General features: G+C 37.6%; 1 protein-coding gene and 1 long non-coding RNA gene across 3 annotated transcripts in view; one reads left to right on the forward strand and one right to left on the reverse strand.

Annotated features, from left to right (window-relative positions):
• Positions 1-19,699, forward strand: part of mmp24 (matrix metallopeptidase 24) — a 33,811-nt gene extending 14,112 nt beyond the window's left edge. The window contains exons 2-9 of the mRNA XM_077197859.1: positions 1,588-1,736; positions 4,008-4,124; positions 5,717-6,021; positions 8,984-9,145; positions 9,241-9,458; positions 9,812-9,950; positions 12,194-12,460; positions 14,823-19,699. Coding sequence (XP_077053974.1) covers positions 1,588-1,736; positions 4,008-4,124; positions 5,717-6,021; positions 8,984-9,145; positions 9,241-9,458; positions 9,812-9,950; positions 12,194-12,460; positions 14,823-15,160 — 1,695 coding nt within the window. The 3' untranslated portion in view covers positions 15,161-19,699. The remainder of the gene's footprint in view (positions 1-1,587; positions 1,737-4,007; positions 4,125-5,716; positions 6,022-8,983; positions 9,146-9,240; positions 9,459-9,811; positions 9,951-12,193; positions 12,461-14,822) is intronic.
• Positions 18,820-20,942, reverse strand: LOC143706196 (uncharacterized). 2 transcript variants are annotated; one of them, XR_013192946.1, is made up of 3 exons: positions 20,786-20,927; positions 20,593-20,677; positions 18,820-20,290 (listed from the first exon to the last, which is right to left on the reverse strand). It is a non-coding gene; the product is annotated as an uncharacterized LOC143706196 (long non-coding RNA). The 2 variants fall into 2 exon arrangements; XR_013192945.1 differs by lacking the exon at positions 20,593-20,677 and having other exon boundaries at positions 20,786-20,942.
• Positions 20,943-21,079: the final 137 nt, after the last annotated feature.

Genomic DNA, 21,079 nt, shown 5'->3' on the forward strand with positions numbered 1-21,079 from the left:
GGCGTCAAATATAGATATATTTTAATTAATAAAATAAGGCGCTGTAAATATTTTTCCCTGCTCCCTGCGTCACTACTTCATGTCTCCTCGAGGTGGCTCTCAACACATGAATGAGGGAAAAGGGAACATAAGTTAACTAGCCTAAGAAAAAGAGTTTTTTAACGGGATGGCGGACAGCAGTGTGAGTCAAATAATAGATGCCCAGCCACGTTTAAGTCCAAAGACTGGGCCCACTTCAGTTTTCATACCATTGATGGGTCAAACAAAATCGACAAAGAGTATGCAATATACAAGAACTTCCTGGTAAAATTAAAGTGCATGGGTAATACCACCAACATGCAAAACCACTTGCAACGCCATCACCCTGATCTCATTGAAAATTTTTAATTTACTTAAAATGTAAAACATTTTTTTTTCTGTTTTCTAACAGTTTGGACTTGAATAAAGAGAGAAAACCTGCACTTAACCTTTTCACTGGCATCTTGTTTTCATAGTTAGACAGATATCGTGATGTATCATTATTGTCTAGCAATATATTGATTATCGCAGAATTTCAGTATCGTGATATTACCGGTATCGTGAGTCATGTATCGTGTATCATATCGTATCGTGAAAGACCCTGTGATTCCCACCTCTATGCAGTAGTAGATGTGATTGATTCTATTTGCAGACACACATTTAGTATCAAGAGAGCACTCTTTTTTAATTCGAATGAACTCTAAATGGCTCTGTCTGATATACAGTGTGTACGGGCCCAAGGATTGATATCCGTTTCAAGCATCGACTCACTGTTAGTGATGGGTCCTGCTTGATGCTGAGAAGGAAAGGACCAGAAACTCCAGCATTAAAATATTCATGCTGAAAATGGACTCTAAGCCATGAGCTCAATTAAAGAGCCCCTCTCCATGTGCAGGGCTTTAAGATGAGGGTTTGCTTACTAGTTCTCCACTCTGCCTGTCCGCAGGGAGAGATGAAAGCTGAGAGAGGAGGCAATGAGAGGATGCTCTATATAAGTTCAATTTTATTTTTATGCTTTTAAATGCGTTTAGATCAAGGAGCATGTGAAATGAACCGAACTTTGAGAACAAATGGAGTTTATATGAGGTGGCTGACCTAAACAAGGTCTGTTTATTTATACAGTGTGTGTTGTCTCCTTTTGTTGCATAAATGATTATTGTTAACTTAAAAAATGTAAACAGTAAGAGTTTTTAGTCAGAATAATTTAAAGATTTCATTTTAAGTTCTTGTTTTAGTCTGTATTTTGTTACAATTTCCATTCAAAGATCTAAAAAGCTGCAACTTTTTTCACCATGGTCCAATTGTTGGTCGTGTTATCCAGTTCTGATACTGATTAACGGCCATCAGAATGGTTATAGAAAATGTATATCACCAAATTGTGTTCTTTTTTAATGTTCTATTTTTAGTATAAATTACAATCATCATATTAGCATTTCACAATGTTTTAAAATATTTTTTCAGTTAATGTTTATGTTACTTCAAGGAACGAATTATTTTTGAATGGTTTAATTTTAGTTAACTATAATAACTCTGCCTTTAGTTCTCAATGTAATGTCTCTCTGTTTGCAGACGTGGCTGAAGAACTATGGCTACCTGCTCCCTCATGACATCCGGACTTCGGACCTGCGATCGGAGAAAGCCATGCAGTCAGCGGTCGCTGCCATGCAGCGGTTTTATGGTATTCCAGTGACGGGAGTGCTGGACCAAACCACCATCGAGTTAGTAACAACCTTTCTTTACTGCACAACTTACCTTTAAAAAAATCCTGGACAGGCAATAACATAAGAAAAACTAATTTCATAACAGTTGAAGTGCAAAAGCTCAATTAATACTTGCTGTTTTTTTTTTTCAAACTGTAAGCTTATTTATAATTAAACAAGTGTAGTTTCACTTAAAAAGTTAAAAGTATAGTGGTTTTGATAAATGTTTAAAATGACATCCACTTACATGAGAGGAAGATTTAAAGTCCCCCTGTAGTCAATAATTTTATCCCTCAATCTTTGAAAAAATGTCGTCATGCCTTAGATTAGCTTGAATGTAACTCTACACCCTTGCCCCATTTGGTATACGCAGTTCTATTTATATGCAAATGAGCCCCGCCTCCACTCACTCACAGCAGCTCCGAAATCCACTCGTTGACGATCACACGTTGTGTCTGTATCGCTTTTACTGGCACTATATAACTTCTGGTTTCGGGTAGGAACCCGTGCACAAAAAAAACTACAAAATTCGACTGCTTTACGGCTTGCGTCACTTCCCCCACTTCCTCAGATTCTGACATGAGAGCTCAACTAGCGTTTAATACCCGTCTGTATGTTGTTGTCGTGGCCGAAGCAACAACTAAAAGGAAGAAGGCAAAGGTTTTATCAGAGGAGACTAAAAAAAGAAAAAGGGAGAGTGACAAATTAAAAGGCCGGATGAGGATCAACATTGGAGGGAGAGCAAGACAGTTTGAAGAAGGCTCTCTCTCTCTATGCCTGTTCTTTCAGTAACATGCACCCTGTCACAAGCGCAGCAGTCAGTCATCTATAAATTGTTTATAAATTTATAAATAAATCAGGGAGTCAGGGAGCTGACAACCGCGTGAAATGTAAAAGGCTGAATAACATGGCCTGGCCATGTTACAGAATCTATCTGGTCCTCCATTTATCTTCATGAATCAAGTAATGCTAGTAGAGTAGCGAATTATCAATCTGGTAGCTACACTAACATGCTAGTTTACGATGGTTATAATAAATAATCTTTCAGGATAACTATCCTAATGTCTGCAGGCTTATAATCATGTTTGTTTATTTTTCCGGTGAAAGTGTCTTGCCTCAGGCTATAATGCAAATCGATTTTCAAATTTGCAGATTCATCTATGGTAGTTTGATATTATAATATTGACGATATATGGCTATTACCTAACACACAAACATTGAATATTGAATTAGCATATCCGTTATGTAAAACAGTAGCCAATAGGCTACTATAATGACGCTGTCCTGTAAACGTGAGCTACACGGTCTTTTGACTTTTGAAAAAAATAAAATAAAACCCATGAAATTATATTAATTTATGACATGCTGAAATATATGCCAATGTACCTGGGATGAAGACATTTCACACGCAACGCTGGCAGTCTGTCCAAGACGTGAGAACTCAAGACAGTATCGGCTTGTCAACAAATGCACGTGTATCCCCTGGTGTAACCATGACAGATTTTACAACAGTAGTAGAAGACAATACTGTTTCCCAACTGTAGGGGGACCCCGAGAGCAAAAACCGCAAAAACGACATAGTGTTGCTTTAAGACTGTCTTTGGTTTACTGCAGTTTTAAAGAGAAAATACTCAGCAATGGTGTTATTGACTTATGAATTTGTACATGGTTTGTCTTAAAGTATATTAAACACACACAGAAAGATACATATAAATAACATTAAAAACTTGTTTTTTAACACAGGGGGACTTTAAATCTAGAACAATTTATTTTACACTAGGTGAGTCAGCCCCTCATGGGAGATGGCATGTTGAGATCACATGACCAGCAGTGTGTTACGCTTAGATCAAGTTCCAGAGCTGTTGGGGCACAGAGAGACTCATTTTTATTTAGGAAGAAGAATAAATCCAGTGAAACATAAAAATATTATTTCGTAGTGCTTAAAGTTAGAGTGAAATGTAGTCATTTCTTCTCCATTGTGACGAATATCCAAATGAAATGGCTTTTGAACAAGTAAAAAAATGTAGGACTTGATTCCTCCATGAGGAATTGATTGGATGGTTGTGGTTTCCTATTGGTGGATCTCATGTGAGTGGCAGGTTGCCCCGCCCTCGTGTCTGTAAACACATCATCAGAGAAGAGATGTTGCTGCAAGAAGGAGGGGAAGCTATTTTGAACATGTGCACGGATAAATCATTTATAATAACAAGAAACAACGAAATTTGTCCTGTTTGTTTACTGTTAGCTTTTTGGTGTCCTTTGGTGTGATCATTATCCACGTGTTTTAAGGTGGATGAGAAAACCACGGTGTGGGGTTCCAGATCACCCTCACATCAGCCGACGGAGGAGAAATAAACGCTATGCCCTCACTGGTCAGAAATGGAGGGACAAGAAGATCACATACAGGTAAAGTGTGCAGTGTATTCAGAGACCGTTTAAATGCAAAGCTTATGGATGGATGGATAGGTTGACTGATTCACTGAATATTGCACCTGAGGAACCTCTAGACGAAACTACAGAAACTGTGTTTACTGAAACTTTATTGAATGTCATTACAGGGAAGCCTTCTAAAAACTCCATATGCCTGTAACTAACTGCACCTCACATGATTTGATTCTCTGTAATGGCGGCCCATTATGCATCTTGCTGAAGCCAGCCCGTGGAGTATATATGTGCTCGCATTTTCAATTATTTTAGTGCATAGTGCATTCACACGTGCAAGTATGTTTTGGAACACATGCCACTTACACAATGTTCCAGGCAGATGTTGCTGAAATGCTTCCCTCTAACCTTAAAAATGCTACAATAAGCTTTTTTTTTTGGCCTGATGGGAGAGAGAAAGAAACAAAGAAAGCAAGGAATGCGGCAGGTCAGGATGGAAGAGGAATAGTTGATAAAAAGCTGGTACTTTGACTGTTTTGTTTGCAATTATCCCCCAAAACCCACTCAACCTATTCATTTATGTATTTTTTTAAGTCATTTTCTGCCTATGCCTGTCTCTGAAATCTAAGGCAGCTACCTTTATATATATATATATATATATATATATATATATATATATATATAGCGTAGATGAGCTGAACGAAAGGGATTCTGGGACATTTTGTTCTTGTGGTGTTAGGTCTTTGTTCCTGTTGGCATAAACATTAAACCATTTAGATAATTTGCAAACATTTGTTTGCTTTCATCTGTTTTTAAGCTCTATTAATTTCATTTAGTCATCTAATGCAGTCTTGAGCTTAGTTTGTAAGCACTGGTTAATCAAGTGTGATATTCTCACTTGTGTGTGCCTGCAGTTGTGTGCCAGAGACAACCATCTGCTTCTGCCTTAGGTGTCTGGCCTGGTTTAACTTTTGCCCTATATTCAAGGAAATTTTTATGCAGATTAATTCTTATGTAACAGCACAGCGCTGTGAACTGAAATGGGATTCGCTTCAGTGTAGCGCAGAGCTAATTCATATAGAAACAACCTTTCTAATTAAAAAACGGGACACTGATAGTTGCTGCGTAGTTGCTGTAGTGTCATAGTTGATGGAAACATAAGCAGCATGCAGTGTTACTTTAGTATTATTTATATTATTAATATTTTGCTTTTATATAGCTTTTAATTTTAGATTTCTAGCTTTTAGTGTAATCTAAGCCTTAGAAAAAAATTGTTGTGTGCTTTTGTCAGTTGAATTATGTGCAAGTTAGCTTTGATATATTTTAGAACTTCAACTTATTTATTTTAATTAGTTGCCAAGGCAACATTTCTATTGTTTTGAATTTTCATTATAACTTTACAGTTTATGCACGTGTCAGATGCAGTATAACAGTACATTCATACTGCATATTTTGCACTATATTTTACCAGTTAAGGTAGTTTGAAAATCACATTAATAGTGCATTGTTCCATGAAATATTTGATTTTAATTAATTAGTTAATATTAAGTCATTCACTATAATATTAAGTATGCATTACCTTTTTTCTGTATCCTTTCTCTTCTTCCTGTTTCCAGCATACATAATTTCACCCCCAAGGTGGGCGAGAAAGATACCCAGAGGGCCATTCGCCAGGCCTTCGATGTCTGGCAGACAGTGACCCCTCTGACCTTTCAGGAAGTGGTCTATTCGGAGATCAAGAACGAGGGTAAAGAGGCAGACATAATGATCTTCTTTGCCTCTGGTTTCCATGGTGACAGTTCCCCTTTTGATGGCGAGGGAGGTTTTTTAGCTCATGCCTATTTCCCCGGTCCCGGAATTGGAGGAGACACACACTTTGACTCTGATGAGCCCTGGACGTTAGGAAATGCAAATCACGACGGTAAGTGTGGCGCTATGACGATAAACTGTGATTTGTTGTTTCATTTAGTTTTCAATTGTAAATGATTATTGCTCTACATAGCAAAAACAAAAGAATGAACTAGTGTGATGTTATTTCGAACAATTTCTTGCCAAAGTGAACTTTTCTGGAGAACTTTGCTCCGGCTGGTAAACACCTTTGAACTCTCATTGGTTGGTGGTGATTACTTAATAGGTGGGTGTGGCTCTGAGGCTCCGCCTTCTTTGAGGTTCATCTGTTCAGTCCTTTGAGGTCTAACGCGAGTAAAACATGAACACACTGGAGAGTGAATTCTAATTGAAAGTGACACTGACATTGTTTTTTCATGTTTAATACTATAAAGCTGCTTGCATTAAAGCAATATATTGTATAAAGTGCTGTATAAATACACGTGAGTTGAATGGAGGGCTGAATGGTAGACCTGGTTCAAGCATATCCTCATCGCTACGATCAGATGCTTTCTTAACTGGTGTTTTCTCACCGCTGGCATGTTTGTTGTGCGTTTATTTTGTTATTGAGAGGAAAGCGCGCAGCACATATTTACGTATTGATTTGAATGGCATATCTATATTCTGTTTTGTAATTTTTTTGTGGCTCTATTTAATGATTAGTTTATGTGTATGTGAATTTATGTGTTTTATTTATTCAGTAGGGAAACGTTCGATTATTATTCGGGATAGGATGGATGGATTTTCTAAGTTTTTCTGCAGCTGTAGATAAATAGATCAGTCAGATGTGTAGAGGCGAATCTTCTCGCGTGGTAAACTGGAGCAGTGAACTGAGGAGCATCAGTACATACCACAAGGGAAACATAAAGAAAACACAGAGCATTGCGTTCTTTCTTCTGTGCCTGCGTGCTGCATATTTGCTGTGTTATCTTTGCCTGGATGCTGCAATGTCAGCAGTTCAAGTACACGCTTTATAGACCACAGAATCTGTACCTTGTTCACGTACACGCACTCGCACACACACACACACACACACACACACACACACACACACACACACACACACACACACACACACACACACACACACACACACACACACACACACACACACACACACACACACACACACACACACACACACACACACATTGACTTCTTTACAGCTCTATACACCATATCAACCCTGGTGAATACATATCAAAAGTAACCAGTTTTCAACAAACAGTAGATGTATTTATCTTCAGCGGCTGATTTAGATTTTATATTTCATCTATTCACAATAACACTCCTTTACAGAACACAAAATCTATTTCTTTTTCAAAGAGAATGAAATAGACTGTTAAATTGGACTGGAACAGAAAGTGGAGGTTGATAAAGGAAAAAGGCTTTGGCCAAGAGAACCTCTAAGAAAAAGGAAGCCAGTCTGTAAAAAAAAAAAGTACAAGACGCTTTGTGAGCCATCCGATACTTGTAGAACCCATAGACGCCAACCAACAGATCAGGCTATTTCTGTTATTTGAGTGATATGGTGTCACATCCCTTCTGTGTTTCCAAAGATCTGAACATGTCAATCTCGACTGAGTCATGTTCTGGTGATGGCGAACACTCGCATCCCATGTTTAAGATGTTCTTTTAGGATTCTGGGTACAAAAAGCATTTGTCACATGACTACAGAAGTTCAAAGATATTACCATAGACATAGCGTAAATTAATGTAAATTCATATGACAAAAATATATTTTTTCATATATATTTTTAAATGTTCACATATTACAAATAAATACCAAAATACATTCCTTATATATATTTTATTTTTATTTTAGTATATTATTTATATTTACACAAATATTCCTGAAGTTCTTTAAGGGACAGATTTACTAACAGTTTGCACCAGCTCAAACTCTCTCTCTGTCAGGATCTACTAAAGACACGCAGAGAGAAATCGGAGCTGAAAAGGCGTGGACAGTTATTTTTGCAGCTGACCTTATTGCATATGCATTTAGTTTCTCTGTAACATGCTAAATTTATGGGAGTAGAGTATTACAATGAATCACGGAACGTTTATTTACTGGTATCAATTTACTGGTATTTGCACCTCTGTTTACATCCCCAAAAAAGCTTGTCCTAAACCATTTTGCAGCTGTTTTGCCAGTAGATCCCCCGCACCTGCTTGTTTTCAACCCTACATTAATTTGCACAGCTCTTGGTAGATTGTGTTGGTCATTATGGAAATGATCCGGCTGCTCATTTGCAGAAGCAGAACTTTCCAGTCTCATCGGGGCTTTCATGGGATTGCGCTCTCAAGCTAATTTGCCCTTTTTAGTAAATCTAGCCCTAAGTATTGTGTCATACATTTTGGCATTTGAAGGTGTAAACAAAATATATTTTCAGTTTTAAAAATTATATTTCATTAAGCTACACTGTTTTACAGCATATATTTGAATATATTATTTTGGCTAGAAATATGTTGTTTTTGCAATATGCGAATGCGACCCCGTCAGTTCCCCTCTAAACTAATAACCAAATGCATCGCACCTGGTTTTGAAAGACAGTAGGTTTTGGTTTTCACACATCTTTTACAGAAACTGACACTGATTATTGACTTAATATGCATGTGCAATTTCCCAGGTGCTTTATACTGTACCATACAGTGAAAATGAATGAGGATAGATGCTGTTAAGCTCCAGAAGTGACCAAAAAGCAGGTATCCCAAGTGTACTGAACTATGGGTCAACTATTCCTTTAATTATAGAATGAACACATTTATTCTCTGCTGATTCAGCGTTTGATGAACTTCTATGGGAGCTCTAATTTGAACTGTTTTTAACAAAATGCACATTAAATATGCAGAACTCAGGCTTTGCATTGGTAATTCTCCTGCTCCCATATTCCTGAGCATGCAGTAGATGCCATACTGCTATATTTTTTCATCTGATATCAAATTCTGATTAGTAACGATTCAAAGATGCATTTGTCTTTATCTTTATCTTTCAGGCAATGACCTTTTCCTGGTGGCCGTACACGAATTGGGACACGCATTAGGTCTGGAACATTCCAATGACCCCAGTGCAATCATGGCCCCCTTCTATCAATACATGGACACGCACAACTTCAAACTGCCTCTAGATGACCTTCAGGGGATCCAGAAAATCTACGGTACAAATAGGATCTCTATTAGCTCATTTTTAAGCAAGGATATTGATTCTATTTGAATTGCCATGGAAGGCTGACTAAACTTTGTTTGTCTTCAGGAATTCCCACAGCCATGCTGGAGCCCACTCGACCTCTTCCTACTCTCCCTGCACGACGCACACACTCCACGTCTGAGAGAAAACACGACCGGCAGTCTCGGCCCGCTCGCCCGCCCTCTGGAGATCGCCCCTTCTCTCCTGGCAATGGAAAACCCAACATCTGCGATGGCAACTTCAACACGGTGGCCTTCTTTCGCCGGGAGATGTTTGTTTTTAAGGTGAATTGCATCAGTTTCCTTTTTTATCATTAGTAAATTATAATAAAATGACCATAATACAGATAATTTTAGTCAAATTTGATTGTATCAAAAGACAGGTATCAACAAATTATTCAATATAAGTAAAATGCATTTCTTAACATGCAATAGGTTGACACACAATATATCTGTATTATATCTGGAAATAATTATCTATTAATCTAAAATATATTCATTATTTTATTTAGACAGAATAGTATAGTATTTTAATTAAGATCATTTATCAATTTTTTAGGCATAATGTAAAAACATTATTGGCTTATCAGTATTGGACATATATTTAATCGATCCAAATAATCTTTTATTCATCACAGGATCGCTGGTTCTGGCGTTTGCGCAACAACAAAGTTCAGGAAGGCTATCCCATGTTGATAGATCAGTTCTGGAAGGGTTTACCTCCTCGCATTGATGCTGCTTATGAGAGATCAGATGGCAAATTTGTGTTCTTCAAAGGTAAGATTTATTATATTAGTTGTCATGACTTTATTTCCAAGAATATTCAAACAATCATTAACAAAACTAATAAGTGATTATTGCTTGATATAATATGTGCAGACTCAGGCTAGTTTTAAAAGCTCTGATTGTTTTATAACATCTTTTGTAATAACTGCAAATTATGATACCAAATACATCCCGAAGTCTTAATAAAAAGCTCTGTATTGAAGTACCTGAATATGGCCTAGATAATAAAGTGAAGCTATATGCATTAAACATCTGTTGCCTTGTTTGGATCAGTTTCAGCACAAATAAACGTATTTTGCTCAGGCTGACTAATTCATTTTGTGTGCCTTTTTAATACAAGCATAGGTGCACTGAGTTAGATAATGCTGTTAGATTGTGGGTTGATCTCAGGAAAGGTCTGTATTTATCTATAATGTGTATCCTCCACTGGGCCTGACAGCCTTAGTGAATCCATTCAGTACTTTATTATTCTGTCTGTTCTCTCAAACGATCTCTCTCTATCTCGCCGTACTCTCCCCCTCTCTTTCTCATTAAATTAGCCCAGCGCAGCCTTGCTGCGCAACGAGAGGCTGGGTGAGATATTTATAGCCTGAGTCTCCTGTTCTGTGATGTTTCATGAGAAAAGAAGCTTGCACGATGCCCTATGGTTATCTCAGAGAATGCACATCGGTATTAATAGATAAAGGGGCGATTAACTGCAGTCCTTCTGGCATTTCTGCATCTGAACTACACACAATACAATTTACTGTGCTGAAATAATGCTGCATTTCAAATAAGCCATTGTCATTTTTTCAGTGCAAATGCTGTACATCTCCTTTTTTTGTAGGTTAGGCTCATTTTAGGCTGCGGGTTATTTGCAAAATTCAGTTCACAACCACAATTAATGTTGCAAGCAAAAAACAAACAAACAGAAAAAATGTAGTAAGATGTAATGGTTATGCTTTACAATAAGGTCTCATTTGTTAAAATTAATGTAAAACTAACATATAATAGTTGGTGGCTGTATTAAAGCACAACCACGTAATCCATATAGACAACGAACAATGAACTGACAATCAAACAAAGGGTACGTTTACACGTCAATGATGTACTAAAAACGGAAGTTTTTTTTTTTTTTTTGGGTACAGACGTCAATTTTGTCAAAACAATCCCCGTTCACACAGATCTGCGAAAACGACTGAAAACGCTGTATTCCGCAGCCAGGCCCCTAGTTGGTGATGTCTCGGATAAAGAAACACTACGCTCCTATAGACTAAATAGGCATGCACATGACGTCACCGTTTTCACGAAATCGCATTTTTACTTGAAAACGGTAACTTGAACTTTGACGCCCATTTTTAAAACCTTGCTTTTTCAGTTCCCCCAAACACCTTTGTCTTGTGAATGAATGGCCAAAATGCATAAAAAAGTTTCCAGTTTTTTGTTGAAAACGGTGTCGTGGTGCATTAACTAAAGTTAACAAATACAACTTTTGATTTCAACTCTTTCCCCGCCAGTGTTTGAAAAAAAAAGTTGCCAGTCAGCGCCAGCTTTTTTTTATTTTATTTTATTATTTTCACAAAAGTTTCATGGCCCCTAGAATATTTTGTTATAAGAATATCTGAACATGCAACATATCAAAAGAACAGACCCTCTGCTTTAAAAAAAAAAAATTCTAGCTTTATGCTTTATTTTTTTTTATCAATGTGGGTAAGTTTAATTAAAAAAGCCACATTTTGAGCAAAAAGCTGAGAAAATTGCATTTTTGTCAAAGACTACGTCTGGATCAGATTCAGAATGATGATCAAAGCAGATGGAGTAGATCTAGTCCATCAACACCACCAAAGCTTTGCTTTCTGTTTCTGCTTCTTTTTCGCCTGTGTTTTGATCCAGAGATTTTGCACTCTTTCAGAAGACGTGTCACAACGCCCCCTACCGTATAACAGTGAAAACACGGAAAGCTGCAAATTTCCGTCAATAGCACGGAGTTATAGAGTAAAAGATGTATTAGTAACATTAATAGATTCTGTAGAAACTCATTCTTCATGTTAACTAATGTTAACAAATGAAACCTTATTGTAAAGTGTTATCAGTGTAATTAAATAATGATCCAATGTTGGAGAAGATTGGGATAACTGGACATATATCCAAACATACGGTGTAGATAAGCATATTTTTGGTGTTATGCAATACCAATTCAATATAGCTAATTTAATTTGGACCTCATCTAACACTGCCTCTTGTTTTGACACTAGGGGATAAATACTGGGTCTTCAAGGAGGTTACAGCAGAGCCCGGGTACCCCCACAGCCTGGTCGAGTTGGGCAACTGTCTGCCCCGCGATGGCATTGACACAGCCTTACGTTGGGAACCCGTGGGCAAAACATACTTCTTTAAGGGTGACCAGTACTGGCGTTATAACGAGGAGAAGCGTACAGCTGACCCAGGCTACCCCAAACCCATCAGTGTCTGGAAGGGCATCCCTGATGCACCGCAAGGAGCCTTTGTCAGTCGTGAAGGATGTAAGTCATCGAAGTTCCAATTTCCAATCAATATTTAATGTGGCAATCAGCCATGTGGTCGGTGGGGATTTTATCTGACTGCTTCGCTCCGGTTTGAGAATTTTAAGTAGGTTGAGCTTGAGAGTGTAGTACTGGTCTAATCTGTTGTGCAATGCATTATAATCAGTGAAGCTTGGATAGCTGTCATTGCACTGAAAGCAGATTTAAAAAGCCAATAAATGCACACCTGAAACCGCACGTTCCATATTAATGCATTGTTGCTTGGAAACCGTAAACATGAATATTACTTGGAGGAAGAATTTAACAGTTTATTAAATGTTGCTTTATTTTATCATCTCCTGTTCCTGCTATTTTGACACCGTGTTCATCTTATGCAGCATGCTTCGGTATTATAGTTGGTAATAGTAATATATGGGCTGAGGTCTTGTGTTGCGCTCATCCTTGTAGAGTAATTGATTAGTGTTTGTTTGGCGTAGTCACTGCAATATTGTGGTGTTGACAGTGAGTGTTCTAGCTATGACTCATCCTCAGTGGCGATCGGATAGCAGGTCTGGATTGGCACAGGTGCCGGGAGAAAAGGCAGACACAACTTTTGGGTATTAAAATTCAGTCACAATCGATGCATGATTACAAATATAGTAAAATGGCAGCTGTTCATAGCTAGATGCAATATTATATTATGTTATGGTAGAGAGCTAATTTAATGTTGTCAGATAGCTCAGAATTTTTAATGCAGGGAACATAATATCCAAATGATTGGAAATCATTGGAAGGTACTATGGAAAGAGGAAATGTGCTTTAATTCTTTAAAAGTGGTACTATAACTGGGCAATATAGCCAAGAAACAGTATATATGCCTTTGATAGCATTCAGTATATATGGCAATATTGATGTATTTGCTCTGAAGATGCTTAAAGATGCTGTTCCCCCCCGACCAAACATGGTTGCGAAGTAGCTTGAAAATGCTTAGAAATAAAAAACAGTACATATCATGTTGTCCACTCGAAATGGACAAAAGGTGGCATTTTCTTTAAACGCTTTAAGCGTTTTATTTATATGCACCAATATATTAATAAACAGTAGTATTTTAATATTTATATTTAAAAAATATATGAATATGTAAAATTCCATTTGACATTAATAAACATTTTTATCAATTGTTTTATAAAACCATGATAATATTCATATTTCATAATATTGGATTATGTCGTATTACCAACAAGAAAATATTGAATATATACCTAGAATATGAATAAAGTTGAAATATGTAAATAATCAGAATCTAAATTACAGTTAAGTACTTTAGAAACTAAAATGGGCGACTTTGGATGTTGACCGAGATACAGTTGCCCAAATCATATTCTCACTTTTGCTGTTTTGGCTTGATGTCAGTCTGGTCGAATGGTAAATACTCAAGTGTGATTCACTAGAGTCAAGTATTTCTGCTGTGGCTGCATAGAATTGCAGATTTCTCCTTCTTCTCTCTCTGGAGTATTATCCAGTGAAGGAATGATCATCTTTTCTGTGAGCCATGTCAAAACCCCCGTCTCAACATGGAGCCTAGGGCCAGGACTCAAGATAGAGAAGCCAAGAGGGTTATTTGGACTTTTTGGTCTGCCTGTAGCTCATGATTTTTCTGTCACTCCGATTTTGCAAGAGGGATTTGGCATGTTTTGCTCGGCAAGATAGCGAGTTAGAGAGGAAGGATGAGCACTTCATCAATCACACACTCAGGAGTTGCTGTCTAAAGCCTCCTCACTGTATGTACGTGTAGTTTTTGGTCTGTGCCCGTCTGAGTGTTTCGGATGTATTTGTTTATGTGGCATTGGCAATCAAAGTGACAGCTCTCTGAGGGATTGTGTAACACTGGAACAACTTTTCGAAATACTGTGTCATTGAGTGTTCACAAGGACAGCTATTTATGTGATCATGAATATGAATTGAGCTTTCTGTAAAGGACATGCATCTCTGCCTATATGTAAATATTAGCTTGCATTGAATGGCTTTCTACCATTGATCTGTTCATGTTTACAACTTTAGCTTGACAATTCCTGATTCAAATTCTTTTTGTACAATAACTCAATCTAATCGTGAATTTCCAGTCGGAAATTATTACATAAATGTTCAAGTAATATACTAAATTAATTAACAAATTAACTATAAATAAGCAAACACTGGCTCTGTGTCAATTTAAAACATTGCCCACATTGTTTGAGCATATCCACCAGTAGCATTCACTCATCCAATGGCGTGAGTTTGGGGGTTGGGATTATCTGTTTGTTGACCAATAGCAGATGAGTTCCGGTTCCAGTTATGGATATGTTCTGATATCTTATTTTGTTTCTCTCTGATTTTTTCCTAGTTTATACCTACTTTTACAAGGGAAAGGATTACTGGAAGTTTGATAACCAGAAGTTAACGGTGGAGCCAGGGTACCCCAAATCAATCGTCAAAGACTGGATGGGCTGCGATCAGTCAGAAGTAGAAAAGAACAAGGACCGTCACCTTCCACACGATGATGTCGACATCATGGTCGCCATTAATGACGTACCCAGCACTGTAAACGCAATCGCTGTGGTCATCCCATGCATCCTCTCACTGTGCATTCTGGTCCTTGTATATACTATCTTCCAGTTCAAGAACAAAAACGTCCAACAGCATGTGACCTACTACAAACACCCCGTGCAGGAGTGGGTATGACGGTCCGAGGGGCACGATGGACCCCAAATGCTTGAGAACATAAGTGAGGGCTATTATGCTGAGGTTTGACCAGTGCCTGTTTTCTGAACAACCTTGTCCCAGAAAGGGAACAAAAGACAAGGCAAGGGAGTTTCCTCTTCCTTCCCACATAAGACAAAACCTTACAACAAATATTGCAATTTTTTAGCATGAGCCCAACGGACAAATCTTCTGGGGATTTGAACATGTGAAGTTGTGCCCTGGCCTTACGCTAACCAGGTGAAATCTTGACGGTTGAGGAACCATCACTTCAGCTTTGACCGAAACCATCACTTTCTCTTCTCTGGGAGAGTAAGAAGAACGGCAGATTTGCGAAACGCCAGCAAATTCTTGTTTCGTTCTCAACATAAACTTGTACATGAATTTCAAGTATTAGCAAAGAAATTAAATGAGCAAAACGAAAAAAAATTACTTGAAAACCATGTAGGTAGAAAGGCCATAGAAAAGAATACCAAGGAATTCTTGCAGTCTTTTTCATTTATGGGGAGGTTTTCCGCTAGCACTCCTCGAAGACTGCAACATGTTTTTAAGGGAGGTTAGGTGGCATTTTTAAATTAATTAGCTTCATAACATCAATCTGAATGTTTGTTTGCAATTTTTCCCCTTTACTCTGCTGCCTACCCATTTTCACAGAGTAGGAAGAATGCTTTTTAAGAACTAGGGCAGTCTTAACACCTCCTCCCACTTGCTACTGTACTCTATTCCTTTTCTTCTTATGCTGTATTTATCAGTCGGCAACAAAAGATCATTTCTTTTTGATCAGACAGCACTTGCATTATGTCTTTATAGGAGACTAATTTTGTGTCATAACAGGCACAATTTGGTTGTTTAAGATTATGCCTATTTCTGCAATCTCTATATTATATTTTGCTTTTATTAGTAATGTTTCCCACCATCTTGTACCTTGTTACCATTTCACCAAGTGTAATATTTGAAACACTGGTGCCAGGCAGGAACATGAACAATGAACAGATCTGAATATAAAAATAGCTTTGTTCCCGTTGCCTACAGGAGATGATCTCTTCAACGGTTCATCCGTCCTCTTCGAATGAACGTAATATGCTGTATTGCGTTAAAGTGACTTCAATTTCATGTGTTTGGTGTGGATTGTCTAACACTTAGCTCAAAAATGTCTGTCGGGTGCTTTTATTGGTTCGACTGTGCTATTTAACAGTGAAGTGTGTCTGTACCATATTAACACATCATTCCGTGCTCATCTGCTGTGTGATATCATTGGATAGAATACATTACACATTTGAAGGAGCTGAGATGTAATTGATGTTTTTAGAATTTCAAATGGAACTTTTTTGGATTAACCTGACAAAGCTTCGGGCGTATATATATATGAAAGGTTTGTAGTATCCTAATCACAATATTAAGATGGTAGATTTGGCGAGACTCCCTATAAGGCTTCACTTGGCACATGGTTTATCATTTGATATTGGGGTTTTGCTGATATTTTTGCCTTAACACATTTAGGTTGCATGTAATGAAATCCTTTTATTTTTCTCTGTGGAAAGAGCATTTTTAGCTACAAAAAGCCACTTTTTGTTAATTCCGCAGAGAATCATGTACATATTGTATTCACAGTTCAATGGAGCATGGATCTGCAACAGAAACTACCTGGCATCTACTTTTAGGTTTCTAATGTGTCTCCACCAATGGTTTGAGCATCTATACGAGCATTACCATATTTTTACACTGGGCTGGCTTTATAGGCATGGTGTTTGTAACATTACGTCACTTTTGTAGTTGCCATATCTACATCTGCCCAAACGATCGACCACTTGGAGATCATCTAATTTTATAATACATTTCAACCAACATGAATGTTTTCTGAATAGTCCTGCTGTCTATTGAAGGCTTTGTGGGTATGAGAAAATTAGTTGTGTCTTCCAAAGTAACATTTCACCCTCTTTTGTGTGGTCTGTAAAGCTTTTGAGCCTTCTTTAAAGGGGAACCATCAAGCAACCACTGATTTAAATGAAAAAATAGAGCAGCAAACTGTCAGTGCATAAAGAAAAAGCTTGTGAAGCTAATGATTCAAGGCGGTCATACACTGTGCGATTTTTAGCCTGTTGTATTATCATTATACCTTGATACATGATACTTTTTTGTTAGAAGAATGCTTGGTATAATGATTGACTATGGAATGTTTTAGAACATGGTGGAAAAAAATGTATATTTAGTCTGGTGTTCTGGTCGATTTAGCTCAATGCAGTAGTATTGTGGAGGGGTTACGTGACCCCTTTAAGACATTATGCCTTGTCTTTAAGTCCGCTATGGCACACTGAACACTGCTCATTTACATTGATTTCCACCTCATTATTTCAACAGTGGATACATGAATACATCCCTTGATATATTATTTAATGCCTTTACTAAGTAAAAACAATGCATATTTTTGTGGCCCTCCTTCGCGTATATCATTTTTTGGATCTGTTGTGCGAGCAGCTTGATCGTGGGTAGAGAAGTGGCATGAAACTAGAGCAGATTTTACATGTTTGTGCCCACTTGGGAAAGACTCAATGTTATTGTCTCTCAGATAAGCATTTTTATTAGTCAGCTCTGAATCTAGAGCTCCTGTTCGCAACAACAAGCAATGTGGCCGTGAAGTGATCTAATTTTTCGGGTACAGGAAGTTCTGGGTGGGAGTATTTTTAATGGAACACACTGTGCATCCCCAATTGTCTTCCTCAACTTTAAATCCATCTGATGAGCTGGTGTTGACATAAGAGACAGCATAACCACTTGCTCTAATAAGCCATGAACTGAATTTAACAATGTGGCACAGTAGTGTGTTCCAGTTCCAAACATCTTATATAGCAGTTCAAATGCTAACAGTTTTAAACTATTTTCTTTATCAATATGAGGATGTCTTGTGATGGAAGAAAACTCTTGGGCAAGGCTACTTAGGTACTCTGAGTAGATTGGGATAAAAATGTCAAATTCAAATTTACTTATAGAATAATGGAGAAACTTTAAAAGTCTTTTCACATGGTCACGTCATGCATCTTAATCATTCGTATTGCAATCCACAAGTTTTTCCGCAAATCCGTCTATGAATCTATTTCTGAAACACAATTTTGTTTACTGTACAACCTATTTGCCTGATTTGGCTATTATCATATCGTGTGCAATCCCAAACATCTGTATGCTGCCGTAATTCAATTTGGGATGACTACAGATGTGCCCTGAAGACCCAGATGCATTTTTGCTATGTCGCATCTACTATGCCATTCAAAACATCTCCAGAATATAGGTCTCAAATGCCTTTTAGAAGTCATTAAGAAAAATGCATGATGTGACCAAGTGTCTCAGAATAAGATCTGCAGGCATTTTTATCTTTTAATCTGCACTATTTTCACTTAAGGATTGGATTGCGAAACAAAAAAGGACATTTCAGTTTACGAGCCATGCCATTTCATGAGGAATTGTGATTTGTGAAGCTAGCAGAGCACCGCGCAAGCCCGTATTATGTGTATATATTAACACAGTGAACATTTAGCAGTGTCAGAAGTGAAACGTTTAACAGAACTAAAGTGTATTTATCAAAGGTGGATATCTTTAGAAATGCTTGTCGTACGGTCACGTGAAAGGTTTGTAAAGGTAGAGGCTTATCATATGAAAAAAACTATTTATTTATCAATAAAGAAGACATAAGGGTATTCTACACATTTTCATTTGAACTCAAGGTAAAGCCATGCTCTATAACCACATTAGTTGCACAGAAAAATAAATAAATACAGAACTGTACAGGGAGATACATAAATAGGAATTCTCTGGTAATTTGCCTCTTTTTAATGGGTATGATCGTGGCTTTGGACAACAGTCACTTTAAACCCCGAGCTGCTGTTGCCTTTTGTTTTTTATGGTCCTTTTATGAGACTTACAATAGGACAAACATATCAGAGGTAGTCAAGGAACCAACTGTATTTACGCTTTTTAATTACAGAGGCTTAATTTTAATGAAGATTTTATCTGAGATAGCTTTAACATTTTTTTGTTTTTATTATTATTTTTCTTGACTGACCATGGGGGAATTTACTGTATATGTGTATATAACTGGTTCTTTTTTCCCCTTTGACAAGAATTTAAGAGTGAACATCTCACTCTGTGATTTAAATAAATTCAGATTCTGTCCTTGGAATTTTAATATTTTCTGATTTACAGGTCAAATGTCGCTGTCTGCTCAGCTTCGTCCGGATTTTAATGGTCATGTACAAAGATTTACTGAAACTTTTCAGACCTTTTGTATTTTTCTTTCACTCTAACGGTAGCCTATGATTTCACATTGTCTGCGCATAATGTTGATTATTAAGAATGAGAGTGATTGCTTTACTAATATTAGATATGATTTAAGTTTTATTTCTTGAATCCTGTTTTTAAATCCTTTGAACAATGAGTCGCTTTTTATTTACGGTTTCAGTCTACAGTTTTACACTGTGTATCTAATATCACCATGTTCAAAGAAATGTCAATAAAAGAAAATTACATAAATGTGTTTGGTGCTTTCTGTATGGGTACTTTATATATGGATGAAATTTATGATATATGTACATACCCAATTTATTAGTGCAAGTTGATATCAACTACATAATACATGCTTTTGATACAATGCAATCTTCTCGACATCTTTGCACTTATGTCCTGATAAGAACAGGTTGTGTTTGTAAATACAAAAATGAGCCAAAACTTTATATTTGATGTCTTCAAGCACACTGCATGACAAATTAAAGTAATAAATTGCCTCAAACCCATTTAAACAGCATTGCAACCCCAGCAACTCCATGTCTTCTGTTGTCCCACACTGAATCTGGCACTCATTCATGGACGAAACGATTAGTTGGTCTCTGGTCTTTAGTACCAGTTAGTGCAGGATATCATGAAGCTCATGTCATCTACCTTTCTGGTGCCTATCCGGCATTGGGGCAGATCGGTGTCTGGAACCAGATGATCCTGGGGCTCAGGAGGACCAGTATCAGTTTGGATTCTGGATCTAGAAGATGCTTCACCTTGGAATGGCAGATTGCCTGGATTACTCTGTCGCTGGCCAGCAGCTGAACTGGTACTTTGATCCGACCCCATTTCCTTAAAATACATCAGACTTAGATTAGCTTACATATTTTGCATTCACAGGTGCAAAATATATTTAATTGATTGTTATTAAGATATATTGCAAAGACACTGTAGGCAGGATAAACAAGTTCTACAGTATCAATCCAATAGTGTACCATGTTATACCATCCTACTGTATAACATGGAACTCTAATGTACTTCGAAAGATATCATTGTAGATCTAAATGAAAAAACTGTTGTATAATGGTTTATTTTTCAGATATCTTTAATAATTCATAAGCAATTTTTATGAAAATCTTCAGCAGCTGCCTCACAAAACTGTTGGCAGAGGATTCGGTGAGGCAGGAACTCAAAAGAGAGACATCATCTCTTTAACAGGACAGCAATGTATTGAAGACACTGCCAAAACGGCATACGAAGCAAGCACTTAGGGAGTGTTTGTCACCGTGACTGAGACAAAAACAGATCAATAGTGTGTTAGCGAGCTGAGGCACGGCAAAACTTTACCCCACGCAGCCTCCAGCCACTGGAATCTAACGTTTTTTTCCACAGCTCCGATTAGCTCGCGATGTTTGTTTCCAGGCAGAAAACGAGTGGTGGACGTCGAGGGTCACGGGCGCGCGCTGCTGCAGTGACGTTTCGCAGGTGGCCAGCTGGAAGTGTCAACAAAAACGACGTCACACTGAAACTCAATAGTGATTGGCTTACAAATGCACATAGCTAGGAGAGGTGTGTCCTGTTACTATGCAGGTTTGTAGTGGATGATAAAAACAACATGGCTCGACAGTCTCAGCCATTTGG

This window comes from Siphateles boraxobius, unplaced genomic scaffold (genome assembly GCF_051911475.1).
Source record: "Siphateles boraxobius isolate OS27281-9 unplaced genomic scaffold, OSU_SipBor_1 41, whole genome shotgun sequence".
NCBI lineage: Eukaryota > Metazoa > Chordata > Actinopteri > Cypriniformes > Leuciscidae > Siphateles > Siphateles boraxobius.